Source organism: Anastrepha ludens, chromosome 5 (assembly GCF_028408465.1).
Source record: "Anastrepha ludens isolate Willacy chromosome 5, idAnaLude1.1, whole genome shotgun sequence".
Classification (NCBI taxonomy): Eukaryota; Metazoa; Arthropoda; class Insecta; order Diptera; family Tephritidae; genus Anastrepha; species Anastrepha ludens.
This window is the reverse complement of record NC_071501.1, coordinates 127,025,050-127,052,834: the sequence shown is the minus strand read 5'-3', so window position 1 is coordinate 127,052,834 and position 27,785 is coordinate 127,025,050. Positions and strand designations below refer to the sequence as shown.

At 36.9% G+C, this 27,785-nt stretch overlaps 5 protein-coding genes across 7 annotated transcripts; 4 read left to right on the top strand and 1 right to left on the bottom strand.

Annotated features, from left to right (window-relative positions):
* Positions 1-3,797, top strand: LOC128863843 (RUS family member 1). Of its 3 annotated transcripts, none has more exons than XM_054103212.1 (8): positions 1-285; positions 375-615; positions 677-859; positions 912-1,211; positions 1,343-1,493; positions 1,564-1,720; positions 1,784-2,117; positions 2,253-3,797. In XM_054103212.1, exons 2-8 carry the CDS (start codon positions 549-551, stop codon positions 2,312-2,314), a joined length of 1,254 nt encoding a protein of 417 aa, XP_053959187.1. In that variant the 5' UTR covers positions 1-285; positions 375-548; the 3' UTR covers positions 2,315-3,797. The 3 variants fall into 3 exon arrangements, with proteins under 3 accessions (XP_053959187.1, XP_053959189.1, XP_053959188.1); XM_054103214.1 differs by having other exon boundaries at positions 361-615; XM_054103213.1 differs by lacking the exon at positions 1-285 and having other exon boundaries at positions 292-615.
* A 919-nt stretch (positions 3,798-4,716) lies between these two features.
* On the top strand, positions 4,717-5,939 carry LOC128862956 (RWD domain-containing protein 4). Its single transcript, XM_054101808.1, has 3 exons — positions 4,717-4,978; positions 5,041-5,150; positions 5,210-5,939. Exons 1-3 carry the CDS (start codon positions 4,871-4,873, stop codon positions 5,649-5,651), a joined length of 660 nt encoding a protein of 219 aa, XP_053957783.1. The 5' UTR covers positions 4,717-4,870; the 3' UTR covers positions 5,652-5,939.
* Positions 5,940-6,391: 452 nt separating this feature from the next.
* Positions 6,392-7,198, top strand: LOC128862955 (exosome complex component RRP40). Its single transcript, XM_054101807.1, has one exon. It carries the CDS (start codon positions 6,485-6,487, stop codon positions 7,172-7,174), a length of 690 nt encoding a protein of 229 aa, XP_053957782.1. The 5' UTR covers positions 6,392-6,484; the 3' UTR covers positions 7,175-7,198.
* Positions 7,199-7,651: 453 nt separating this feature from the next.
* On the bottom strand, positions 7,652-8,873 carry LOC128862954 (rRNA-processing protein UTP23 homolog). The gene is made up of 3 exons (XM_054101806.1): positions 8,624-8,873; positions 8,367-8,567; positions 7,652-8,309 (listed from the first exon to the last, which is right to left on the bottom strand). The coding sequence occupies exons 1-3, from the start codon at positions 8,741-8,743 to the stop codon at positions 7,875-7,877; spliced, it is 756 nt and encodes a 251-aa protein (XP_053957781.1). The 5' UTR covers positions 8,744-8,873; the 3' UTR covers positions 7,652-7,874.
* A 1,631-nt stretch (positions 8,874-10,504) lies between these two features.
* On the top strand, positions 10,505-11,951 carry LOC128862953 (dehydrogenase/reductase SDR family member 7). The gene is made up of 2 exons (XM_054101805.1): positions 10,505-11,510; positions 11,568-11,951. The coding sequence occupies exons 1-2, from the start codon at positions 10,650-10,652 to the stop codon at positions 11,613-11,615; spliced, it is 909 nt and encodes a 302-aa protein (XP_053957780.1). The 5' UTR covers positions 10,505-10,649; the 3' UTR covers positions 11,616-11,951.
* Positions 11,952-27,785: the final 15,834 nt, after the last annotated feature.

The following is a 27,785-nucleotide window of genomic DNA, read 5'->3' as shown; positions in this document are numbered from 1 at the left end:
AGTCAACAGAAAGATAATATAAAGAAGAGTAAAAGGATCACAAAGTCCTTATAAATAAAAAATTGATTATTTTCCTGATTTTATTTTGTAACAGGTTGAAATTTTCATTTTGTTTTAGCAGCAACGATTAAAAATTGTTTATAGCAGTTAGTTAATTAAATCACCGCAATACTAGTGCTGAAAAAAAAAAAAAAAAAAAATCTAAGCAGTTCGTTGCCAACTAACGTCAAGGCCCTTGGTGTACGAAAATGCGATGATGGCACGCAATTTTGTAGTCTCGATGAGGTGGGTATATGTGTGTTGTGTATTGGCTTGAACTTGAGTAGACAAGAGATGTGAGAGCAAGTGACAAAAATTCAGAATAATTTTTGCAGAAGTTCTATGAAAAAATTACATTAAGTTCAAAAACAAAAAAAGGTCAACAGAAAGGCGAGTACAGAAAACTTGGTTGTGAATTACACTTGGGGACAATTTATTAGTTTTAATGCAAAAATCTATAAAACTATTATATTGCTTTAAAAAACAAAGTAAACGTGGCATTTAAAAAAATGAAGGTGCATTTCCGCGAGCAATACGGCACGAAGGGAGAAGAAATCCTCTATATAACCCCTGCAGGTGACTTTAATAATCTTTACGTTTTGAAATTCAATAATTTTCTCATTTTTACTGATTGCAGATCAAAGTAGCATAGTTCGCGTGCCATTGCGAACTGACAAATTGGTAATACAGGAGAAATTTTTTTTTTTCCGGTTGCTGCAGAAAATCTTCCTCCCGAAGGGCTATCCGGATAGCGTCAGCGAAGATTATGCGACATATCAAGTGTGGGATACAATACAAGCATTTTGCAGCACCATTTGTGGTTAGCATAGCACTGCTAATAAGCTTATTAATTACTACGCACCTACTTACAGGCACATTGTGTACACACGCTATACTAAAGGGTATAGGAGTAGGCAATGATAACATAACTGCCTATTCAGCTACAGTCGCTTGGATACTTAAGGAGGGAAGCGGACACTTGGGGCGTATTTTATTCTCGTGGTGGCAGGGCTCACAGCTGGATGTAGATTCAAAGAAGTGGAGATTACGAGCAGATTTTTTAAACGATTTGGCAATGAGTATCGAGATATATGTGCTTCCCAAATACCCCCATTTAAGTACGCAGCTGTTGTGTGTCACTTCTGTAATAAAAGCTATAGTTGGAGTAGCTGGTAGGTGATTTTAGTTAATAAAAAAGTGGTTATATTGCGACAGAACTGGCAAGAGTTATGTGCAAAAATATTCGTAAATTAAGACAAACGAAAAGTTTCCAGTACAAATAGAGTAACAGTGCTGTTTTTAGGCGGTGCAACTCGTGCGGCCCTTACGCAGCATCATGCGATTCGTGGCAACTTGGCCGATGTCGCATCGAAAGACAGTTCTCAAGAAACCTTCGTAAACTTGATTGCTTCATTTATAGGCCTTTATTTGCTAACACTCATTAAATCACAAAGGTAATCTTGAAATTATAGAAAGTTCTTCTAGATTTTTATTTTCCTTAATTATTTTTTTGTGTGTTTTCAGTATACTGTACAGTGTTTTTATATTCGTAATTATTATTCATCTTTACTCCAATTTGAAAGCAGTCAAAGCTGTCTGCTTGCGCACATTCAATGAGTCCCGCTATTTAATTACTTTGGAAGAGTATTTTCGATCTGGGCGGATGCTAACACCACAACAGGTAACTAATTGTTGACAAATATGTAAGCTGCTCTTGATAACCGAAAGTAATTTTTTTTTGCAGGTGAATAAGATAGAACGCGTCACTATTGGTCAAACAGTTTCTGTCTCGCTCAAGATCTTAATAGGATTATCCATCAGGACACTCATCGACGAGTATAGAACAACTCACGCAATAGAAAATATAATTTCATCTTTCGACCAGCATGAACGTTTTATCATTGCTGAAAACAACAAAAACATAGGAGTATATTTGCATTTTGACACGAGGCCGCAAGATGTTTTGAAAGCGTATTTTTTTGCTGTTTCCTTTTTACAAGATCGTAATCAAATAAAGGACAAATATTGGGAAATCCAATCCAAATGGCAAGAATTTGTATCTCTGGCACAAAAAGAAGGCAAGTTTCTATTGTTAAAATTTTGTCAGAAGCAATGTAATATTTATTTTTCTGCAATATGTACGGCTGATGGTCAACTATTTAACCGCAAGTGAAAGCGCCTGAGTTTGGTTATTATTTTAAATTACTTTTTAGGTTGGCTTACGACTCAGCATTTACTTATGGTTGACGAGTATCGACTGGACTGGAAAGCTTAGGTATATCTTGGATAGCAAAGCCACATTCCGATTGGTCGAAGAGAGTTTGCAATTTTACAGTTTTCGCTTTTAGAAAAAGTAGTTTTGACATATATTGTAAAGCAAGATCTCAATTTTGCTAGAATTTTTTTGTTTTAAGAGACATCGAAGAAATAAGATGGTAATTTCCCATTTTGATACAAAAATATTTTGAGCTTTGTACTAATAATAGTATTGTGGAATGAACTATTGTACCAATGTTATCATATTATTTAAAAAATAGTTATTGGATTGAGAAATTCTTTTTGATACTAGAATGTAAGGAAGTGATATTCACATATCTCATATCATAATTCAAAATAAAATATTCATAGCTTATTGTGAAGTATATGTAGTACATACAGCAGCTGTTATACATTTTTTATTAATTTTATTTCCTCTTTAATATGATCTTCATATAGTCACTTTGCAGCTTAATTCTAGCATTTAAGCTTAATAAAATAATAAAAGGGCAACTTAATAATTCAACCATTTTCACTCGATATATCTATAACTGTAAAGTCTGTAACAAAACCTTCTATAGCATTACCACTTCGGGGATGTTCATGAATTGTATGAATTTATTTAACAACTAAAGAAATGTCAATAATTCAAAAGGTATAAATTTTAAAAATATTTGCGCAAAATTTTGTTTCAAATACATATGTAATCTCAGAAAATACAAAGCTTCAACTATGAAGACTCAAATACCAAACCAGAAGAGTTTTAAATGATTTACCAAAAATAAATATAAACATATTTTACGAAACATTTTACGAATATAAAGTAGAAATATTTATAAGAGGTGGTGGAAGTATGTAGTGAATTTATTTAAAAATGTATGTATGAAAAAATAACATCTGACAAAATACCTTACCATCATTGGATTTTTACTTAGATTTGTATTTCACAATTTTATTTCAAATCGGTTAACATCTGTTAGAAAACTTATCTTTTAGAAAGTATTATAGCAATTAGATTCGATCGTTAGCAATTCGCGCTTTCTTAAAAACTGTACAACGTAGGCAGTTCATAAACTTTATTTGCTTATGCTGCTTGCACCGTTGCATGAGACAATGTTTTATAAGCTGTAGGATCAAATGTGAAAAATAATAAGTTGCTGAGTTTTTGAATGATATTGTACATTTAAGGCTTCAGTCAATTATTCACTGTAAGGCTTACATTATTTATTTGTAAACAAATTATTATGTAAATAAGAGTTGTTTTGTAGAATGTAATGACTAAAAATATCAAATTGAGCTAGTAAAAAAATTATGGTTTAATAATATTAAGACTATTTTAGGCACGTTCTAATCACAATAAGATAACTCCTTAGTCGTTTCAATTATGGCCGTGCATACATACATCCCGTCGCAATATTAAAATTTAATAAAAATTATGTATACAAAGCTATGTGAAGAATCTGCAGAATAAAAATTTTACTTTTATGAAGTGGTTTCTGAAATTTTAATGTTCCTATTTTGGTCCTTGGGTATTGGAGTTATTTTTATATTTAGAGTATTCGACGAAGTCTTGGATATATCGCCCTTTCGGGTCATGGCGTGAGTTTTTAATTACCCAATTATCGGCCGCCGTAGCCGAATGGGTTGGTGCGTGATTACCATTCGGAATTCACCGAGAGGTCGTTAGTTCGAATCTCGGTGAAGGCAAAATTAATAAAAACATTTTTCTAATAGCGGTCGCCCCTCGGCAGGCAATGGCAAACCTCCGAGTGTATTTCTGCCATGAAAAAGCTCCTCATAAAAATATCTGCCGTTCGGAGTCGGCTTGAAACTGTAGGTCCCTCCATTTGTGGAACAACATCAAGACGCACACCACAAATAGGAGGAGGAGCTCGGCCAAACACCTAACAGAAGTGTACGCGCCAATTATTTATTTATTTTTTTTAATACAATATTACAATATTTAGTTGGAAACAGAAATTTAAAGAGTGAAAATTTTAAAAGCAAATTCGTAAGCATCCCGCAATTTGATTTATACAACCAAAATTGAAAAAAAGAGTATTTTTGTTTATGAACTTTGAAATGCAAATGAAAAGTTTTTTCACAAGATAAAAACCGTTTACAGAGAAGGTAAAGAAACTGAGTTGGTTCAATATAAGGAATATTTGAAATATTTCTGCGTAATAATGAAATTATATGCGATTTATTTCGCTCATATTTTTCACATAGACTAAACGATTTTATTGTCTTTACAAGTCAACAACTGCGCCAGAGCAATATATCCGTTTATTGTATTTTGAAACTGTAATATTTTCTGTCTACGCTCAGCTCTGTTTACTTACTGCTTACGGTGAATTGCGTTTGCCAGTTTTGATGGTTTTAGACGATCCGCACGATTTTTCGTAGTTCGTGGCTTGTCTGGCATCTCTACCTCTTCTGACAACATTCTGCAAATTCGCTCAGCTGTTTCTTTTGATTGTTTAGTTTTTGACTTTTTGTTTCTGTAGTTTTGGATACTATTTTATTAAAAATTTATTGTATTTTTTCTAAAATAAAAATAATTGCGAGCGAAATAATGGCGGAACTACAGGAACAACAAGCTGATGAACGAGAAGCACTGCTATCTATATACGAAGGTGACATAAACTTTAAACAGGTTGACGCAAACACTTTTCAGTACAAGGTAATAGTCCCAATAGTTGAATTATATATTTTGTATATTTTATATTGTGTATATAAATTTAGTATGGCGAAGATGATCACTACAAATCGTTTTTGGTAGAAATTAAATGGACTGAGAAATATCCGGATGAATTGCCGAACATCAATATGGATACCTTCTATAATCGCAATTTGTAAGTAACTTTTTAAGCAGATTTAAGATAATAACTACCAAATGTGTTAAATTATGCAGAATACCCGATGTTAAAAAGAAAATTCAACAAGCATTGACGGAAGAGGCGGAACAGTGGTTGGGATGTGGCATGACTTACACGTTGTTTGAATGCCTCAAAGATCGGCATGATGATTTAACTATTGATCAGCCTGAGCATGTGCCAACGCAATCAATTGATCTTGAAAGCATTGGCGTTAGTGCACTAAAGATCTCAGACAATGCAGATGCTAACAAGAAAAAAGAACCAAAAAAAGAGCAATTAACAAAAGCTCAAAAACGTCGTCAATGGGAGCGCACGGATCACAAAGGCGACAGGCCACGTGGCTGGGATTGGGTGGATATTGTAAAGCATCTCTCACAAACCGGTAGTAAAGATAGCGACGAAGTGAGCACCTCAATGAGTAGTGCGAATGTTGGTGTGGTTGCGGGGAGTGCACTTTTGCAGCCGCTTAATATATAAAAAGTAGATTCATATTTTTTTTTAACTATGATTTTCCCATAATCAAGTACATAGCAACATTCAAAACAGATGGGCAACAAATTAGAGTTTAATAAAAATTTAGCTTCAACTGGAATAAATAGAAAAAAGGTTTTAAGTGAATTCAGTGTGTAACAAGCTTTTTAGTGGTAGATAGGCTCAAAACATTGTGATAGGGCTATCTCATCTTTTATCTTTTTGTTAAAACTACATTATTTTGAAATGTATTGCTTTTGCGAAAGAAATACACATTCATATTTCATTATTACATGACACTTATTTCATAAAAATGCAAATAGTTGACATTTGTACGAGTATGTATGATACTTTTACTAGTTTTCAAATGGAAAGGGATTTATTTAGAGCATCCATCTTTTATTTTTGAACCACAAACCAATTTGTACAACTAAGTTGGAAGTAATTGCATGTTTTACAGTAATTGCATGAAAGGAACTCGACTTTATTACATATCCTTTATAAATAACATTTTTGTACTACAAGTTGCACGTGTCTATAGGAACATTTGAAAATATTAACGTCAGGAAAATGTTAACGTTCTCTGCGTCAGGTACTAATTACCGAAAATTTTAAAATGTGGTAGGTTTTAAGCTTATGGTGGTATATGCAGATATACAATTTAGCAAAAAAAGGTAGATCTACCACAAAAGTGGTATAGCTTTGCAACACTGGCCTGATTGACAGCATATTGACTTGGTTGACAGCTTCTGTTTTTATTTTATTTCCGTATTATTCACGTTTCTTCAACGTTCTCTTTTTGAAGTTCATTTACTTCCCAAATACCGGGCATTTGTAAAATGAAAGAAATTGTTTTACCAGGTGATCGCATTTTAGCTGCTGAAGAATTAGCCAAGAGCAAAAAAGTAATTCTAGGGCCAGGGTTACGACGAGAAAATGAGCAAGTGCTCGCTTACAAGGGAGGAAGACTTCATCATAGGGGACCAAACACCTACTGGGTTGATAGTTATCAGCAACGCTACGTTCCTGCTAGAGGTGAAGCTGTAATCGGTGTAGTAACAGCAAAGGCAGGCGATATATTCAGAATAGATATCGGAGCACACGAGCAGGCTTCACTTTCATATTTGGCCTTTGAGTCTGCTACTAAGAAGAATCGGCCAGATGTAAATCCGGGAGATGTACTTTATGGCCGCTTAATTGTCGCTAGCCGCGATTTAGAGCCAGAATTGGTGTGCGTTAATTCAGCAGGAAAGAAAGGTAAACTCGGTGTACTAACAGACGGTTTTGTCATGAACTGTAGTTTAAACCTAGCGCGCCTAATTTTACGCAGCGATTGCCCATTATTGAGAGCATTAACTAAAGAAATGCCCTTTGAAATCGCGGTCGGATTAAACGGACGTATTTGGCTTAAAGCGAAAAGCCATCGGGAGACAATAGCGCTAGGAAATGCAATATTAGCAGCAGAAAATGCATCGTACGAGGAAATGCCAAAAATTTGTGAAAATATTGGAAATATACTATTTACATAATAAAATTCCTTAGACTTTTTTTAACCTTGCGTACTTCATACTATAAGAAATTAATTATTATTGATATGATCCTTTTTATTCGAGCAAATTTGTAAAAAGGTTTGTAAGTTGAGGACATAGATGAAACAAATATTTGCTTTATAGGGATTAATCTATTATAAATCCCTATTTTCCATTACAAGAAATATAGTTTACCAAACTAAAGAGTATTTACTTCAAACTACTATTCAAATTATGATTATTTGGCTTCATCGCAGTTGAGAGAATAGTCTACCATACTTGGTTATTTCTTGCTCCCCAGGGAGTTACAAGAAAAAAATTCTGAATTCTTTTAGTGCACCTTATTTTACTTGGCTGAGTTTTGACAAAAAAAAAAAAAAACGAATCACCCATACTACAATCCTGCACATGATACCCCATACGTATGACGATGAATATTTGTCGAACAAATCATACTGGACGTGGTGTGGCATTTTTTGTTTACAAAGTATAATTTATTGAACGATATTTACATATTTGATATCTTCTTTCTGATAGAGATAGTTGTGAAATATTATGAACGAACATTTGTCCAAATATATACACCCATACATTTGTATGTTGGCACACTTTTCATTAGATGTACATATTTGAAACATATATACATATGTGCTAAACTTACTAATAACATTTATGAATATATCAACACCTCTTTTGCTTCTTATTGAGGGCTTTTAAGTGCTGCCTTAACGTGTGTAGGTATCTTGATACGCTTTCTTTTGCTCTTCATGTTCGTTTTTCTAGATTCGTTCAGGCCATTCGAATTTGGTGGACTTTCTGGCTGAGCCTTTGGCTTTTTACTCTTTTTACACGATAGTGGGTTTGGATTCTTTGGCCCCTTTCGCTTATTGCGTGCCTTGTTAAGAATATCATTTTGTAAACCCTCATTTTGCTTCAAACGTTCAATGTGCTTTTCCACATCACTGCTGAACAACTTTTGAGATTTTTTGAAAATATATTTCTTTGAAGCTTTCGAGGGCTCCTCTAAAACTGGCGTCGCTTTATGCAAATACAGCAAACATCTGCCGGGCACTTTTCTAAGGCTTGTTTGCAGAGTACGGTCCTGTGAAGCTACGATGTACCGTTCACCTTGTGTCTACAAAATGAAACGTAGTTATATGTAACTTTTATTATAATTTTTTAAATAATTTACCATAGATTTTATGCACTGTGAAGCCGGCACCGGAATACCTTCATGGCCGCATTTGTGCACATGAAATTGTTTGACAATCATAGTGGCACCTGAGAGAGGAGTCCCAAGGGATTCAGCCTCAAGTATTATACATTGCGTAGTTACCAATTTTATAGTTGACTGAAAATATTTTTTTAGTTGCTCCTCGATTATAACTTTATTCTGCAAAATTGATGGAGATGATTTAACTTATATTAAGTGTAATTGCGTATACTCACTTGTAAAGCCGCTTGACAAAACGTGGCATCAATTAGGACCTGGTAGGGTTCATGGTAATCGAAATTTATTACAAAAAATTTCAATGTTTTGAGTGACTTCTTAAAGCGTGAAATCTTCATCCCTACATTAATTATATATACCGCAAGTTAACCTAGTTCATGAATTAAATCGACCCGCACAGGAACAAATCAAATCCAGCCTAACAAGAATCACGATGTAGAGAACAAAGAAAATAAACAGACAACGCAAGATTAAAAACAAACGACAGAAACCAGCAAAACTCCAACGTAATGTATTTCACCACACCTATTCGTTGTTTAATTGCAAGGCGAATTGAGTATCATTTCTCTATCATTCTCGGTTTAATTGCTCTGCGACCAAGGCGAATTGAATATTCGAAAAAACAAATTCGGATTACAATACCATCTATAATTCAAAAACAGAACCAATTAAAATTAGTCGTTATAAGGTCGAAGCCTGTCATTATTAGCTATTCTCGAGTGATTCGAATACTGATAATTGTCAGTATATTTTTATACGCACCAACGTTGAAAAACATTTACATTACGAATTTCATTATTTAGTTGTTTGCTATACGTTGCGTTTGTGTGATTTTATTAAATATATTAATGTGTGCAAAAGATACAATTGCCAATGGAAAGTATTCGTCTTCTATAATTCCGTTTGATCATTGGATTGCCAAATAAAACTAACAAATTAATAGCAACACAACTTGCTTGTTTTGTTTAATTTCTATACTAATCACTGTGCCCGTTTGCATGCTGGGACTCTCACACGTTCAACATAATTGTAACTTTAAAATGTGTCAACTCGTATTTTCCGGCACATTTACATCTTATGTTAAAGGATATTAAAAAAATATCTGAACAAAAATATCAATTGTAGGCCGTGAACATCATTGTTAAAACATATCTCTCTTACCAAGTTTCTGGCCATTACTGCCTTAACATCAGCTATTATTTCGGTTGCGCAATTTCAGTGCACATTGAATGCAACTAAAACTAATTATATTTGATATTAAAATATTTAAATATATATTTCAAACAACGAGACATTAAATTGGTAAATTTTAGAAAACTTAAGATTAATGGTGCTTCGTCTATAATCATATATGTACATAAATCAGTATTTCTAAAAGCAAATATCATATTATGGCTGCAATTTTATTATATTTATAATCATGGAAATTGGTAAAAAATAAAGGTTTGGTATCGCTGCATATGAAATGTCACTTAACAAGACTTTGAGTAGCATTTAAATTCAACAGGTTTTTGCCTGATAGCTTAAGATTTATGCCAAGTATGCATAATCACACCTTAACTGATAATTAAATGTATTTGTAAAATCAAACCCATACCTTATTTTTGCTACTTCTTTTTTCTCTTCTTGCTATTTCAAAACGCTTTCCAACATTGTTTTGCAATTGACAGCTATTGATTCCAGGCGAATTCACACATCAACGAATTCGCCGGGACATGAGTTTTTTTATTTATTGTGCAAGGATGCTATTTTCATGGCAAAAATAATAAAACACAAATATTTATATTGGAAAAATGTCGAATTTTACCTTTTGAAGAATTGATTTAATGCATGGTGATTTTATAGGTATATTCGCTACAAGGTAGTGCACGGGACTACTTTATTTAGTTATCACCACTGGGAGTTGTAGTCGGTGGAAAAATTGCCACAAAGAATGTTTGAGATGATTAAATGGCAAACATTTGTTAAGATATTGGGAATGTATTACATAAATTCCTTATTTACTTGATTTGTATATTTTACCGGGTTTGAGGTGAAAACTGTTTACGTTGGTGGTGAAAATCTTTAGTTATCAAAGTGCAAGCAATGTTTGTTCTATGTTCTGTATTCGCTTCTATCGCCAATCTTCATTCCTCATCAAGGTCTTGACTGTTTTGTAATAGTTTGCAGAGAACATTGATGAATACATTAACGTTCTCTGTAATTTGTTCTTCGGGAAATAAGACTAAAGTATAGGAAAGAGCGATGACATTTCTAGAGTTATTATTTTTGCTTTTAGTTGGCTACTACTTCATTTATGTAATTTTTTGGCTGATTCTGGATTGTAATCTGGGACTATGGTACACTTCATATTTCGGTTTATCCGTTTCGTCGATGCGTGGACAAGTTGTGTGGGTGACGGGAGCTTCAAGCGGTATTGGAAGAGCTCTGTCGCTTGTGTTTGCTAAATATGGAGTGCGACTAGTAATTTCTGCTAGACGGGAAAACTTGCTCGAGTCATTGAAAAAAGATTGCCTGGAGCGATCGAATGGTTTGTTGTCTGAGCGCGATGTTTTAATATTGCCGATGGATATGTTAATGGTGTCTGTTCATGAAGATTGCTTTGAGAGCGTTCTAAAGCACTTCGGGCGTTTGGATGTGTTGGTTAATAACGCTGGACGTTCCCAGCGCGCAAGCTGGGAAGAGATAGCGGTTCAAGTTGACCGGGACCTTTTTGAGTTAGATGTTTTTTCGGTTATTAATCTTTCACGAATCGTGGTTCGTTACTTTTTAAAACAGGCTGGTGGACATGGACATATTGTAGTAACATCAAGCATTGCTGGATTTTGTGCCGTCCCATTTTCGGCGACATATTGTGCTGCAAAGTCCGCCATAAATGCATATTTAAATACTCTGCGAATGGAGCACCGTAACATTGATGTCACCACATTCTGTCCGGGCCCAGTTGCTACGGATTTCCTTCAGGAAGCCTTTACTTCAGAACCAGAAAAAAAATACGGGCGGAGCACAGCTAACCAAAAACGGATGTCTGCAGAACGGTGCGGAGCTCTATTTGCCGCATCGATTGCGAATAAATTGGACTTGGCTTGGTGTGGTTTGTTTCCGGTAAGTTTTTTGGCCTATGCATCGCGATACCCGGGATTATCAAAACTTATTTTCAAGTTAATGGGCAATAGCACAATGAACAAAATACGTGAAGGAAAGCTGTGAATTTAATCACAATGAATACTGATATACATACATATGTATATACGTAACGTAACGTAATGTTAAATGGTTGTAATAAACATGATGCAGCAATAATAAAGTGCAGGGATTAAAATAACCTCACATTTGGAGGTATTGCATTTAAGTAAATTAAAGAAGCATTTGCATATTTCGTACTACATTTTTTGACCCCTGTATTTGCAAACTTAAATTTTTAAAGAAAAATTCGAATAACGATTTATCATAAGTTAACTTGTTTTATATAAAATATTTGCCATATCTTAATAAAAACGATTGAAATTTTGTTTATAAAAACTGTATTAAATAAAATAATAAAAAAGCGACATTATTTAAAAACTTTCTGTGCGGAATACTCATGCAGATTTAGTAAGTATTTCTGCAATCCCTTTTTATATTTTGTATAGAATTTGAGACCTTCACCATGCTAAAAGATTGTTTAAATTAGATAAGGCCCGATTGGAACTTAGGTGCATTAAAAGAGATGCAATTCATAATCGGCTATTTGCGGCTGTTGCAACGTTGTTGTTGTTGTAGCAGCGCGAACATTCCCCATACATGCACGGGGAATGCTCTTGGAGTGATAGTTCTTAGCTGAATACAAATCCGGGTCGTTCCGGTAACGTAGAATCGACTGTCATGGGAAGGGCTGCTGCAATGTTGTTGTTGTTATATCAGCAATACGGCTGCTGTAATCAAATGGGTTGGTGTGGAACTGTTGTTGTTGTTGTTTTTTTAACAGCATAGGTAGCCCTGTCTGTGTAGGCATATCATCGGTCGTCTTCGTCTAGCTCATCTAGGGGTAGGCCCAGGAAACATGCTGTTTCGACAGGTTGGGTCCAGAGGGAGAGGGGGGTTAGATGAGTCGGTTTGAGGGGGCATGTGAAGAGGTGGTTAGTGTCGTGCGGGATACCTTCACATGCTGGACATGTGTTTGGTATGTCGGGGTCGATTCTGGATATGTAGGAGTTTAACCTGCTACAGTATCCAGAACGTAATTGTGCCAGTGTTACACGAGTCTCATGGAGAAGCTGGATCTCTTCATCTGCAATAGGTGGTGGTTGGACTCCGATTACGGCATTCACAGGACGGGAGTTCATGAAGGTGGTAACGGCCTCTCGGTGAATGTCGTTTATTGACTGTCTAAATACTGTCCGGTCCAGTAGGCTGCGGTCAGTTTTGTCCTGGATTTCGTCAGCGTAGTCTAAGAGGTGTCTCCTGACGTGCCTGGGAGGCGGCTCAGGCTCAAGCAGGTGTCTGCAGGGGTGAAACCTGCGGTAACATCCCAGCAGGAACTGCTTGCTGAGCAGTTTGTTGTGCTCCGCTACTGGGAGCATTTGTGCCTCGTTGTGTAGATGTTGGATGGGAGACATGAGGAGGCACCCGGTCGCTGTCCGAATGCCGGTATTTTGACATGTCTGTAGCTTTGTCCACTGCGAATCACTAGTTCCAGGCGACCAGACAGGCGCAGCATAGTTTAGAACCGGCCGGCCAATTGCCTTAAATGTCGAAAGCAACAGTTCTTTGTCTTTGTCCCAAGTGCTGCCGGCAAGCGATTTGAGGACCTTGTTGCGGTTTTGGACTTTAGTGGCAATTGCGGTTGTGTGCCCAGAGAAGGAGAGCAAGCTGTCAAAGGTTACACCCAAAATGTTTGGGTTATTTACCGTCGGAATTGGTGTGTCGTCGACTTTTACCTTAAGGGACAGCTTGACCTCCTTTCACTTTGGAACACAGGCCATCGATGTTATTGCCCGACGCCATTATCGTGCAGTCGTCAGCGTATGAGATCAGGGAAACTCCCGCTGGTGGTTGGGGGAGCTTCAAGATGTAGAAGTTAAAAAGCAAGGGAGAAAGGACACCACCCTGCGGTACACTTTGCTTAATCTTCCTCTGTTTTGATATTTGATCTCGAAAAATCACTGACGAGTGCCGACCGCTCAGGTAGTTCGCGGACCACCTCTTCAGCCCTGACGGGAGTGTCGACTGATAAATATCATCTAGTAGCGTGAAATTGTTGACTGTATCGAAAGCCTTCTTTAGGTCCAACGCTACTAGGACAGTCCTCTCGCAGGGGCGGTTTTGGTTAAGCCCGCGATTTATCTGGGCGTTTATGGCGGTGAGTGCAGTTGTGGTGGTGTGCACTCGTCGGAATCCGTGCTGATGTGGGGCTGGGGCCAGGTGTTTCGTGTAGAGTGGGAGTAGGAGGGCTTCAAGTGTGTTCACTACTGGGGAAAGGAGAGTTATCGGACGATAAGACTCCCCTTGGTTGGCGGGTTTCCCAGGTTTCAGTAGTGGGACCACTCTCCCTGCTTTCCTCTTGTCAGGGATGATGAGAGTGGTCAGGGACAAATTGAAGACCCTTGTGAGGAATCCTACACCCAGGGGTCCCAGATGCTTCAGCATCAGCGCGTTTAATCCGTCTGGGCCAATGGCTTTAGATGAATTCGACTTGTTGATGGCCCCCTGTACCTCATCACCGGAGAAAGTAAATGGCACACTGTCGTTCGTCAGTTTGTGCAGCCTTCTGGTAGCACGACGATTGGTTCTGTCGCCCGGAGGATGCAGTCTGAAAAGCCGGCTAAAATAGCTCGCGCATCTCTTCGGGTCCGACGAAGTGCAACCGTTGAAGGTGATAGACACCATGTCGTTATGCTTCGTCGGGTTCGACAGGGACCTAACGGTGGACCAGAGCTTACTCACCCAAGAGGTGAGATTACAGGTCTTCAGGTGCTCAACCCATTTGGCCCACTTATGTTGATTTACCAGTTGCCGGATCTCCAAATTGAGATCCCTTATGCGGGGATCCTCGGGATCGGCCTGGCGTAGGTGGTTACGCTCGTTTGCTAAACTGGCTGCTTCGGCTGGGAAATGAGGACGAATGTCCTTATAACTTCCAGTTGGAATTAAGCGAGCCGCAGCAGCTGTGAGCACCTTACGGAATGCGCGTTCGCCTACGCGCACATCTGTGGGGATGGGAAGAGCGGCGAAGGTGTCCTCGGTGAATTCCGTGAAGCCGGCCCAATTAGCTTTTTTAAAGTTAAAATACGACCGGTGATTCACGGAAACGAAGTCGGCAGGTCTCTCAATCGAGACGATAATGGGCAAGTGGTCTGATGCAAGCGATAGCATAGGTCGCCACGTTATGCTATTTATCAGACCCGCGCTAGCTATTGTTAGGTCAGGCGAGCTGCTGCAATTGCCCACTACCCTGGTGGGGCGTCGTCGTTCACAGTGCTGAATGTCGAGTCGTCTATCTGCTCTGCCAGTTGCTGTCCCCTACGATCATTTGGCAGGCTTGAATGCCAAAGATCGTGATGCGCATTGAAGTCACCTACAACCAATCGGTTTTCACCTTTGATGAGCGCACCTATATCAGGGTGATATCCTGCCGGGCAGCAGGTGACAGGGGTTATATACAGTGGCTCACAGCTTATTTCGTGTGCCCGTTTATCAAAATAAAAAAGTTTAATATTTTTGTATAAACTTTATTTAGAAAAAAAACTTAAACGTACATTCAAAGATAAATTATTTCTTGTTACAAACATACATAAATAAACTTAAATTATTTCTTCTTAAGTAATATATTTACAGCAAAATCAAAATTATAAGTAAATCCACGTCACACCTTATTTCGTGTGCTTAACCAAACTAGAAAAAACATGATTTTTTTTGTTTAATTTATTAAGTTTTTACTAATCTAATATTTTGTAGGGTAGCGTTTTTGTTTTAATACAGCTTTTAACCGGGATTGCATGGAGCTAACAAGTTTTCCAGTGTATTCAGGAGATATTTTCTCCCACTCCACTTGCAATGCTGTTTTTAGATCTTGTTTGTTGCTTATGTTATGTTTTCTAATTTTTTGATCCAGAATATTCCATAAATTCTCAATTACATTGAGATCAGGTGATTGTGCTGGCGTTTTTACCACATGAGGGCAATTCCATATAAGCCACCGTTGCACTAATTCCGACTTATGCTTCGGATCATTGTCCTGATAGAACCTGAACCTGTCCCGAATGCCTAATTTTTCAGCACTTTGTAGTAAATTATTTTTTAGTAAATTCAAATAAACTGTTTTATCCATAATTTCGTCGATAAAAACCAAGTTTCCGACACCAGCTGTTGACATGCAGCCCCAAACCATTACATGGCCCCCACCGTGTTTTACTGTGCCACGCAGATTCTTCGGGTCCAGCTCCGCGTTGGGCTTACGCCAAACGAAAGACTTTCCATCGGAACCAAAGAGGTTGAATTTGCTTTCGTCGGCGAAAATAACGTCATTCCAAAATGTTTGGTCTTTATTAACATGGTTTTCGGCAAACTCCACCCTTAATCTCCTGTTACGCTCATTAACAAACGGTTTGTTTCGAGCTGTACGACTATGGAAATCAGCTTTGCGCAGAATTCTTCTCATTGTTTCAGGATTACATGACTTACCAAGTACTTTTTCAAGCTCTTTTGTCAAAGCTGGCGCACTAATTCGTGGGTCTTTTTTAATTTTTCTTAATATGCACCTTTCATCAGCTTCTGTAAAAATTTTGTTTGGAGCTTGGCGGCCTTTGTCAACCACTCTTTTTTCACGAGAAAAGCGTTGAATAATGTACTGTACTGTGGAAGTACTTAAATTTACAATTTCGGCAATTTTTTTCTGCGACTTTCCATTTTTGTAATGCGTAATCACTAATTCGCGCCTTTCAATCGACGTACGACGACCCATCATGGTATTTTTAAATTAAGCTGGACAACCGACTACTTTCAATGTGTAAACTAAATAAGGATATAATCTAATATACTATGCAAAACAAATTTCCTATAATTGCTAACCGGTTTACTGGCGCCGATAACGGTAAAAGTGAACACACGAAATAAGCTGTGACGTCAATTTACCTAGTATTCTGTTTTTGTTGTAAATATTCTACTAAAGCAGAAAAAATTTGAATGCATTTATACATGTTTGTAATTAGAAATAATTTATCTTTTAAATGTTTTTTAAAGTAAATCAAATAAAAATAATTTTACAATTCTTTAGTTTAACATACAGCCACACGAAATAAGCTGTGAGCCACTGTATATGTTAAATATTTCGAGCTCGGAATCGCCTGACCGGACAGCTATGCCTTGACATTCTAAGGTGCTGCCCCTGCGGTCGATTCCTTCATCGATGAGACGATACTGCACTGTGTGGTGGACTATAAACGCTAGGCCACCATCATTGTCTCGCTCGCGATCGTATCTGTGCACGTTATAGCCATCCCTGGTGATCAGAGATGACCTAGCGTGCAACTTTGTTTCTTGGACCGCAGCTATTTTAATACTGTGCCGGCTCATAAAGTCAACTATCTCGTCGACCTTACTCGTAAGTCCGTTGCAGTTAAACAGGAGAAGCTTGAAGCTTCTCAGTGAGGTCTGTGTAATTCGGGGGGTGAGGGACGCATGGGGTTGTCTACGTTGGACCTGCTGCGCAATCCACTGTGGTTGTTGCGGCCTGATGGTGGTGGGCGGCCGCGCCTCCGGGGGCGGTGGTGGGTGCAGAGCTCTGCAGCAGGGGGCAACGTAGGCAGTTGTCCACTCACGGGTGGTGTGCAGGCCGGAAAATTTCCGAAAATGGCACCAGCCATTGCAAGAATTGCATTGGACTGATACCAGATTCCGAGGTATTACGGTCTGACACACGGAACAGACTGTACGGGGGACCAGGAGCTGCTGGTTTGTCTCCGCACTGGGGTTGGAACAGGAAGGAGGGGAGGGGTTGAAGGGGAGTTGTGTTGCTCCGATAGGCTCCTCACCGTGGAGGTGTGGGTTGTGGTGGCGGTTGGTAGTGCCGGCCTATCAGGGGGTGTAGTAGCCGTGGAGGCATCAGACGCCTGCTGGCGGGAGCAACACGTGGCCACATACCGTGTGGACCACTCCCTATGCGACTTAAGGCCTGAACAGGTCTTAAGGTGGCTCCACTCGTTGCATTTGTTACACCTAACCATTTGTGGCAGACGTAGCAGTAGAATACTTCTGGCCCAGGGTTGGATTCGATTCCAGCCCTGAGGAGAAGCATTTGGAGCAGGATTGCTGCGAGAGTTTGCTCCTGTGACGTAAGGGGTGGGGTGATATGCGATACACTAGACAGGGCTAGTATACTGGGGCGACAGCCCTTGGTCGCCTCTCGGCAGGAAACGAAATTTAAAACTCTACTCTCCGATCTATTTCTGCCATGAATAAGCTCCTCATAAAAAATCAGGCCTCTATTGTTGGAAAAAAGTCAAGATGTATAACACAAATTGGAGGGGAGCTCGGCCAAACAATCAACTATGATGTAAGCGCCAATTATATATACATATGTATGTACATATATACATGCATATATGTATATCCACCGCCAGACGGCTTATAAAGGAGGAGTTATCTTACAAGTTTGACTAATTTCTAGATAAATATACATATAAATATATATGTATACGTATATACCTTATCTCGGTGAAACATCAAATTTAAGAAAAACATTTTTCGAATAGCGGTCGCCCCTCGGCAGGCAATGGCAAATCTCCGAGAGTATTTCTGCCATGAAAAAGCTCCTCATAAAAATATCTGTCGTTAGGAGTCGGCTTGAAACTGTAGGCCCCTCCATTTGTGGAACAACATCAAAACGCACACCACAAATAGGAGGAGGAGTTCGGCCAAACACCCAAAAAGGGTGTACGCACCAATCTATATATAATATATAAAAATTAAGCCGAAAAAAAGTGTGCGTTTGTCCGGGGTAATCTCAGCAACGCGTGTAAGGAAAACAATGAAAGTTTCACACATTGTTGGTTTTGCTTAGGCAAAGGTTTCTGTGAAGTTTGGTTGAAATCCTATAACGCGTGTGTGTGCGGTGCGTCGGTTAAGTGAGTGTGTTTTTGCTATTTGCCGCACGTATTTTTTGTACCGCACATATCATTCATTAGAATTGAATACATTTTGGTTGTGTGTGTGTGGGCCGATTATTATGAAATTTGGTATATATTGTATATATTTTTTTCCACGGTGAAGATTAGTATAATATGCTTATTGATTCCACTCGCCACCAGGTGGCGCTGTTGAAGGCCAAAACGAGGACCCGGGTAACCCTAGGATGTGTTTTTACATTGTGGGTATCAAATCAAAGCTACTGATGAGTGCTTTAATACAGAGTATTTTTTAGATCACTGAGTGACCAGGGTCTCGAGATATAGCCGAAAAGGTGGACCGGGGTACCCTTGGATGTGTTTGTACAATATGGGTATCAGATGGAAGCTGTTGATGAAAGCTTTTAAGTGAAGTAATTTTTACTGCCCGTTTTCGGGATAAAGAAAGGAGATGGAGCTGGAGATGGAAGAGGAAAAAGAATATCTACAGGAAGAGGAAGAGGAAGACCACTTATTATTAAAAATTAAAAAAAAAAATTCTAAAAAAATTTTAAAATGTTACATATGGGTATTTCCAAACTGGCGTGACGTGACATTCGTATGACTAAATGTCAAAAAACAAAATGCTTTACTTAACATTTCGAAACATTTTATATGAATAGTTGCATTGTAATAAAGGGGACTTTATTTTAGAAAACAAGTTACCGAAATTTATTAACAACACTAAATAATATAAGCTAATATATGTATAGGGTGGCGTGACGTTACAAAACACGGAAGTCCCCCTTATCTTGAATTTTGAAAAAGCATAATTCTTCGAATTTTGTAGAACTATTCGAGTGAAACTTTTTGTCAGGAATTCCTCTGAGTTCGATCACTGGATTTCTAAATAAAAGTCATATGCTAATGGCAACACAACTTGCTTGCTTTATTTATGTTCAAGCTTAATCACTCATGCTCATATTTTCTGACAACTTCTGTTTTGTCACATCCAAATGTCCAGTTGGTCTATCGGTCAGCTGCATATGAAACTACTGGTCAATCATTCGCAAGAACCGTCTTTTAAAGCGATTTAAGGCTACCGCCGATCGTGGGAACACCGTCGGATTTAGTGAATGTAACTCGGTACTTCTTTATAATTCGCAAAGAAAGAAAGGGGCTTCTCCAAAACTGCATCCTGGGAATGTCCATACAAGGTATTTAAAAGGTTGAATGATGTGGTTTATCGTATACAGGGGAAAGTCGAACTAGTTCACCTGGCAACAATACCGGGCGGATGAGATACTTAAGCAAAAACATGAGTGCCAGATGGCAAGACAGAAGTTGCCAGAAAATACGAGTTGCCACATCTAAAATTTGTGATAGTTGATGTAGCACATGTTAAGGGGCCGGTGTTGATTTAATAAAATACATTTTTTGTAGGAAATTATTGTAATTTCTCTTTATTATGATAATATTGGTATGGCTCAATTACGTATGGAACAAAATATCGGCCAAATGGTCGCCGCGGCCTCGGCGGCACACCTCCATCTGGTGGTCCAAATTTTCGATGACGCTGAGGCATAATTGAGGTTCTATGACGTTAATGTGCCGAATTATCTCATACTTTAGCTCTTGAATTGTTGCTGGCTTATCGACGTGCACCTTCTCTTTCAAATAACCCCAAAGAAAGAAGTCCAACGGTGTCGTTGACGTTAGATGTGGTTCACATTCAACATCGGCCCTTGAAATTTGACCACCCTTTATAAAACCACGCGGACAAAAGATTAAGTCTTTAGTTGACCATTTCCATTGTTTTTATGCGAGGTCCATAGTATAATAATTACGTCGTATCTAAATGAGGTGGGCAGCAATACGTATAACATGCTTGAATGGGTTTTGTTAAGCCGTTATTGAAATACGCGCCTTTTTTTAATTTCAATTTCGTCAAAGAATAAAATGAGAACGCCGCAAGGACCTTAATGCCGGCACGTCTAAAGTCGGAAATATACTAGAATCTGATCAAAATAATGAGGAATGGAAAATTCTAAGACACGCCCTATTAGAGTTGACGATAATTAAAAAAGGTGGCAAAACAAATTGCGCCAAAAATGGGGATATATCCTTGTGAGCGTATTGCCTGACTACCAATGCCTTTCCGATCTGGCAGGCTAACTATTGACTTGGCTTGGAAGGCTAACTAATCTTGGCTCACTTGCTATTTAGGGTAACTCTGGATAGCAACAATGTTTCAGAGTGAGACTATAGGTGGCAAACATGGCATACTACGGCTTAGGAAAATATTCAAATCAAAGCTAATCAACAGAGGAGGAACTGAAAAGACTGCAGACAAAAATTTCAAGAAACATACACGTACAGGCAAAGGAAAGGCGTGTGGAGAGTTAAAACTAAGGATGAGATTAATGATCTAAGGACGTAGTGAAGCGTAGAGTGCAGCAGATCTAGACTACTGTGAGAGGACGAAGTAGTAGAAAACCTTCTAACACTGGGCTCAGACATTTAGAAAAGACAGTACGTGAACGCCAAGAATGGCAAAAAGTCGTCTTCCGGATGATGATGACGAGTCAAGGAGTTAAAAAATTACACAAAACTGTAATTACCGCATTTTTGACAAAATGATATTCCAGTTGGTAAAGCAACATGTATTTATTAAAAACATTAAGAAAAAATCGTTTTGAATATTCATGAGCTCCTTTGGAACTTATTCAACTGTTTTGTATTCAGAAGGAATTTTTTGCCATTCCTCTTTTAACACCTTTTTCAGGTTAGATTGGCTTCGAATTTGACGTTTTTTAATCTCTACATCTAGAACCATCCACAGGCGAACTTCAGGTGACAGTACGGTTTTTGGCATCGATAAATGTCGTGTTGCGGGCTTAAATCATTCTTAAGGCTCTGCGGACAGCTTCAGTATGACACATTTTCTGAAGATATGTTTCACCTTCATTTCTCATTGTTGTTGCGCTCTCATGTAGATTATTACGCACTCTTCGTAAGATCCATCTAGAATCCTTGACATTAAACAACGCTGTGCGTTTAAAATGTGGCACCGCGTTGTCGAAACTAACAGTAGATGTGTGTGCATTATTTTGTTACATAAATATAAAAATTAAATAAAAATAGGGGGAAAAACTGTTGAGGTAATATGTTTAAAGGATTTTAGCTTAATATTGCCAATGTTCATTGCTGCATCTTTTTCGGTGTGAGTCACTTTATGAACTTACTTTTTCTTTTTCTTCACCTACTGTTCTTATGGAAATTGTTATAATCAGACATAGATCCGACTTAAGTAAAAAACATCAATTTCAAATGTATAAAACAGGCGATGACAATTAAAAAATATCTACATATCTGTGTTTGCCTTTTGAACGATCGTCGAGCTTCACTAATTAAACGATTGACAACTGCAAAACACAAGTTGGCCAATATTCGATCTTGACTTTACTCTGCGAAAAGAGCGCAGCTAACGTCACTTAATCATTCACATGAATCGTGCATTCTAATTGCGAATTACCGTTTGAATATAGCGTGCCCACATACATATTATTACATATTTGTTGATTTGCTGCTTCATGAGTGCTAAAGAAAGAAAGTCACATGACATTGATAGTATCAATGAAAATCGGAGGCCTACGCGACTACTGTCAGGTAACACAGGTGGCGGACACAATCAAGCAAACGTAGAACTCTAGGATGACACCTTAGTTTCGAATACGTGAGTAGAAATTTAAATAATTGTATGCGTCTGGGATATTAATATAAAATTTTGAGTGTCATGATTTTGGTTCTGGAATTGATGGTGACAGGGTTAGAAGGCTGCATGGGACGCTTTGGGTAATAAAGATTTCATTCAAATCTATTAAAAGCTTGCGGAGTAAAACTCTGAATGTTGTACATATGTATATCACTTAGCAATTTGCTTTCGGAAAACATACATGTGCATGTGTATATTATCATACATACCCATGATTCAATAATAAAAGGTTTGCTCACTAAGCAGCTTTCTCATTCCCTCTTGACAAATCGGCTCCCTTAGCAAGACACTGGGTTGCTAGCTCTAGAAACTTTGACTAAAAGTGGAGGAAAAGTAAAATTTGTAGAAATAACATTTCATTTTCAAAATGGACTGCTTACGAGCAACAACTCGCTCAAGAGTTTTCCTCGGTATGTTCAGGACTATGGTAGTATGACATGGAATACATACCGCTTAAGTCAGGACATGATAGAGTATTTGACGCAATCCGAGATCGAGATGGAGAATTTACAAAGCTTTATTTTTTATGATGTGGTGATTTAAACGGAACTCATGTTTTGCAAAGAGCTAGCGTTTGCTAAATAGTTACAGCAGGGAGAATTATTGAATAGTCCTGACGCAATCGATTACATTACAGACCTCATTATAAAAAAAGTTGGCAGAACTTGTTTTCAATGAACCCACGTTCATATGGATGGATGAGGTGTCCAGAGGAGGCTTAGAAAAGCACAGTACCAGTATGAAAGAGCTTCTTATAAAAAACCATCTACCGGAATCGGCTTAAAACTATATGATACATACCCAAAAATAGGAAAATTTATTTCAAACAAGCAACATTTTTTAAATATTTCGGCACGAGTGCTTCTGATTCAGCACTGTTATAATACTTGCACGATATGGTATACAATTCAATATGTGATCAATATTAATCATTTAATGAACACTAATATTTACACTCGTGTGTGCTATGAGATAACGGCAGAAGAAGTCAAAAGGTTCTAAACTAAAGCTAACGAAATTTCTCAATTCTCATCGTTCTTGAGCAACAATTAAATAACACAATTTGTATAAATAACAAAAAAGTATTACAGTGCGACGTGCAGAAATGACAAGTTTATGCCGAGTTCCTCACTGCAGTTTGTTGAGCACATCTCTGTGAAATGGTAAAGACAATTATTTCTCGGAGGCGGCATAGACTTTTAGGCACTATATTATGCTTGACCAATCATCTCAAAAATTCTACACAATTATCCAATATAGATGTATGTATGTAGGAAAGTTTGTTGGATGAGTATTTTCGCGCAGGTTTTCCATTACTTGTTGAGATATGACACTAAAAGTAGGTTTGCTTTAGGTTCGGCTCGAACTCATGTCCATTTCATAAGCTAATATGCCGCGTGCTTATCAAGCTTATGCCACATTTTACGGCTCAAATCGTTTATTATATACCGCAAGCTTGGAGTAAAAAGTTGCTAAATCCAGTTTTTAAATTTTACAAAAAGAATAACAATTTTTCAAAGTAATTTTCTACAATCACTTGTTTTTCAACATCTCTAATACAAAATTTCGCGCATCTCAAGCTAAAAAAACTCCAAAGAAATCTATTTGCACAACGTTGATGAAAAGTGTTTGTATTCTTTGGGGCTTATTGCATTTTAGGTGAGGATTTTGGACTTTGCTTATCACTGACAGAAAAAAAGGTTAGAAATAAAACAGTTATTGTGATGTTTAAGGAAACCTTGCATTTTTCACTTTTCTTGCTTCTTGCGTTAAAATAAATGCTTAGCAAATAGCGATATTTGTATGCTTTTGCATTTATAAGTATTTCATATAAAGCAGGTATTAAAAATACTATACTCATATATGTATATACTATATTTCACTACCATCCGGGTGTATACATCCGAAGCGCCAACCTTTGATAAGATTGTTAGAAGTGTGCTTACGTACAGACATACAGGCATACATACATACGTGTTACGCACGTTAAAACATATATAATATATTTATTTTAATTGACTATTACTTTTTGGTTGCATAGTAGGTATGAATGTAGTCGCAATTGTACCGTTACACGTGTATTTATTAAGACAATCGTATTTTATGATTATCAAAATTTTCCGGAACATTTGCGGGAAGTAATAATTTTGTATTTGGCCATAGGTAATTTATTAAGACAATCGTATTTTATGATTATCAAAATTTTCCGGAACATTTGCGGGAAGTAATAATTTTGTATTTGACCATAGGTAATAAGCTGCTTTTATTCCAATAAGCTTTGCAGTTGGCGCAACTTTTTATACTTCAAGCTTTTAGTGTCCGACGTACTCATAAACTGGTAACCCGACTGATCACCACTGGTGGTAATATTCACTTTTTGGAAATATTGTTATTGATTAATACCTAAATACTCCATTAGCAAGAAGAATACCGTAATATTTTTAAATATTTTATGACGTCAAAGAGGAACATATAATGGCGTATATTTATAGTATAAGGCCGGTCAAATACCCCCTTCTTGTTTTCCTGCTTACGATAATCTGAAACTGATTGATATCAGTAATGCCTATTCGCGTCGGAAAGATGAGTAGAGTTAGAGATTATTGGATTAAATTTTGCGCTAGGAATAATTATATGATTACTTTGTTTTTCCTTAAAAATTTTCACTATCGAGTTTTCAAAATTCAGTTTCATGTTTGTAAAGCATAGTTAAACTAGCACTGAAAAACTTGCCCTTAATATTACCACTTGTACATATGTATGTTTTCATATAAACAAATCAATTATAGAAGTATCTTAGCTCGATAAATATTTTTGTTCAATTTCAAGTTGAGAATCATTTGATAACACACCTCTTCTCAAGTCTCAAATGCATCTAAGCTTATCGCTGATTGCGTTCTCAAACTAAAGGGCACAATTTTAAATGGGACTTTGATTAGCTCTCATTGGGATTTTGACGAGTTCCCATTCTCTCGTAGCTCTCAAATATTGCTCTCACATTTAGTTCAGCCGTTGCCATTGATACGAAAAAATACCAAATTACGATAACAAATTAATTGTTATTTATGAGTGTTATGGTTCAAGTAAAAAAAATTGTTTATTAAATTCGCATTCATATACATACATATGTGTATCATTTGTGTACAGCTACCTATGTATTATTTAGCTACTGCAATTTGTCGAAACAAAATACACCGACGTGACGCGCTTACGCTGACGTGATTAACTTTTAATTCCCGTCTCTGGAATTGTTTTTCATTGTGCACATTTATGCACATGCTGAGTCCCTTCGTTGTGAAAGGACTTATCCAAACGAATTGTTCCCTAAATTAGTGAGAATTTAAATAAAACAATTTCAGTGCGCTTTTAAATTCTTTATGGTTAATTGTTTTTTGATAATTCATCGTATCGCTTGATGATAAACTATTTTTTTCACTTTCCGTCCGTGAAAACAAATGCCGCAGTTGGTTTACCGACTCTCGAGCACGCCACGTATAACTGACCATGGGGCAAAACGGGGCATTACTGGGCTTATTCCACACACTTCCAACGATTGGCCTTGCGATTTTTGAATCGTCGTTGCGAATGCTAGGCGAATCGAAACTCCCAACGCTGACTACGCCCATCGGAAGTCTCACTAACTCGACAATTTAGTTGTTGGCCCGATATTTCGACGACTCATATTTGTAATTTTATCTAAAGGTATAATTTACGAAATGAAATCTGTTGAATATTTGCAGAAGATTAAATTAGGTATTAATTAATGCACTGAACAAACTTTGTATTCAATTCACACATAATTCAATTCACAAACGTCATAGAAAAACAAACCTTAGCTATAATCAAATCCGTTCAGCCCTTTACATTATATGCAAATTACTATGCTTAGAAGAAGTTGCAAATTTCTCTCGGAAAATTTTGAAAAATTATTTTTTGTAACGGTAAAAATACCCAACTCGAATAGAAGCCGCATTTAACCATAAATACAATTTTTAACAAAACTTGAATACTGAGTCCATTGTGGGAAATTATTTTGAAAAAGTTGATCCTCGAGCGAAATCCAGACATAAATAAAATTTTTTGTACTGACTTCATTCTGACGCCACATATATGAATCAATTCGGAATATAAATAGGATTTTTTATAATAATGTGACTCTGGCGCCACCTGGCGGAAATGATTTTATTATAAACCATGTTCTTATAACCACAAGTACAGCCGTTAAAGATTGAGCCAAAACGGTTAGTCTGTTCTAAAGTTTTAAGGTAATATAAATTCATGATACAAATGATTTTTATTTATAATATTTATTTGTAGTTCATGAACATATAAGTTTGTTACAGACAATAGGCAAATTAAAAGTTAATTACTATGAAATTAAAAATAATATGGAATTCATATTTGTTTAAGAGAAAATCAATTCATATCGGAATCGAGATCTTATTTAATTCGCTAAGTTGGGGCGTGCATTTGGGGCAATTCGTACATATTCATACCCTCATAAAAATACAAAAAAAAAACAAACATACGAAGGTACCTTTACGGAATATTAAAATTGATACGATACGAAAATTTATATTGAATATACATTCATTAATATTTTTTTAAAGTTAATAACAAACATTTCAAAAAGATTTGAGAAAATATTTAGTTTCTACATAAAAATAATGCTGCAAATGGCGAACTAAGATTTCTATATTATTATTATTATTATTATGTATTTATTAAAATATAATTAAAATTATAGATTAATCTAAGATAAAAGCTCTAGCTACTAGGGCTATCGGCTTAAGATTTCTATATGATTTCAGAATTTCTTTCATACTTAGGCGAAATTAAATGCAAATACATTTTTTATATTATTTATAGTAGAGAAAACGGGTATTTTTATTTTTATTCCTATGAAAATATTAGAATTAAATATTTATCTGTGTAGGTACATATATACATATTTATATGTAACATATGTAAGTTGATTCAAAATAGCAGATACAATTGGCTTTAACTTTTCTACCAACAAAAGCTTCTCGGAGAACATTCCGCTCAATGCGCAGTCTGAGACCGGCAAACACTCAACTCAAAACTTTAAAAATTTTATTCTTAATATGTGAGCAGGTGTGTGTACATGTACTTATGTATATATATAGGCATATGTAAATATGCCTGATTCTTTCCTTTGAATTAAAAAAAACTTTTTAAAATTACCACCATCCTCTCATTATTGGAACATTAAAATTCTTGGACGGTTTTTAGTTTTTTATTGCTCAGAGCTAGAGTAAATCAGCGTTGCTCCATTGTGTAAGTAATAACTAAACAATAATAAATAAACTTACACTTACTCAATTGTTGCACATAACGAAATGAACGAGTTAGTAAAAATGTTGTGAGCGAAAAAAATGCCCACGAAGTAAAATGCAAGTCGAATTAAACAGTGAAATCGAAATGTGAGAAAACGAAATGTTATTGACCGGAGGAATTGTTTCACGAGCCCCACGAACGTTGGTGGATTGAGCGCGCACACAT

Bases quoted from the DNA above. Each gene is read 5' to 3' on its own strand.
- LOC128862953 (XM_054101805.1), top strand. From the start codon at position 10,650: ATGACATTTCTAGAGTTATTATTTTTGCTTTTAGTTGGCTACTACTTC. The intron at 11,511-11,567 runs GTAAGTTTTTTG...CTTATTTTCAAG, and splicing joins CTTGGTGTGGTTTGTTTCCG to TTAATGGGCAATAGCACAAT.
- LOC128862955 (XM_054101807.1), top strand. From the start codon at position 6,485: ATGAAAGAAATTGTTTTACCAGGTGATCGCATTTTAGCTGCTGAAGAA.
- LOC128863843 (XM_054103212.1), top strand. From the start codon at position 549: ATGAAGGTGCATTTCCGCGAGCAATACGGCACGAAGGGAGAAGAAATC. The intron at 860-911 runs GTTAGCATAGCA...ACCTACTTACAG, and splicing joins ATTTTGCAGCACCATTTGTG to GCACATTGTGTACACACGCT. The intron at 1,721-1,783 runs GTAACTAATTGT...TTTTTTTTGCAG, and splicing joins GGATGCTAACACCACAACAG to GTGAATAAGATAGAACGCGT.
- LOC128862956 (XM_054101808.1), top strand. From the start codon at position 4,871: ATGGCGGAACTACAGGAACAACAAGCTGATGAACGAGAAGCACTGCTA. The intron at 4,979-5,040 runs GTAATAGTCCCA...ATATAAATTTAG, and splicing joins CAAACACTTTTCAGTACAAG to TATGGCGAAGATGATCACTA. The intron at 5,151-5,209 runs GTAAGTAACTTT...TAAATTATGCAG, and splicing joins ACCTTCTATAATCGCAATTT to AATACCCGATGTTAAAAAGA.
- LOC128862954 (XM_054101806.1), bottom strand. From the start codon at position 8,743: ATGAAGATTTCACGCTTTAAGAAGTCACTCAAAACATTGAAATTTTTT. The intron at 8,568-8,623 runs GTGAGTATACGC...TCAATTTTGCAG, and splicing joins TTTGTCAAGCGGCTTTACAA to AATAAAGTTATAATCGAGGA. The intron at 8,310-8,366 runs GTAAATTATTTA...TTCATTTTGTAG, and splicing joins CACAGTGCATAAAATCTATG to ACACAAGGTGAACGGTACAT.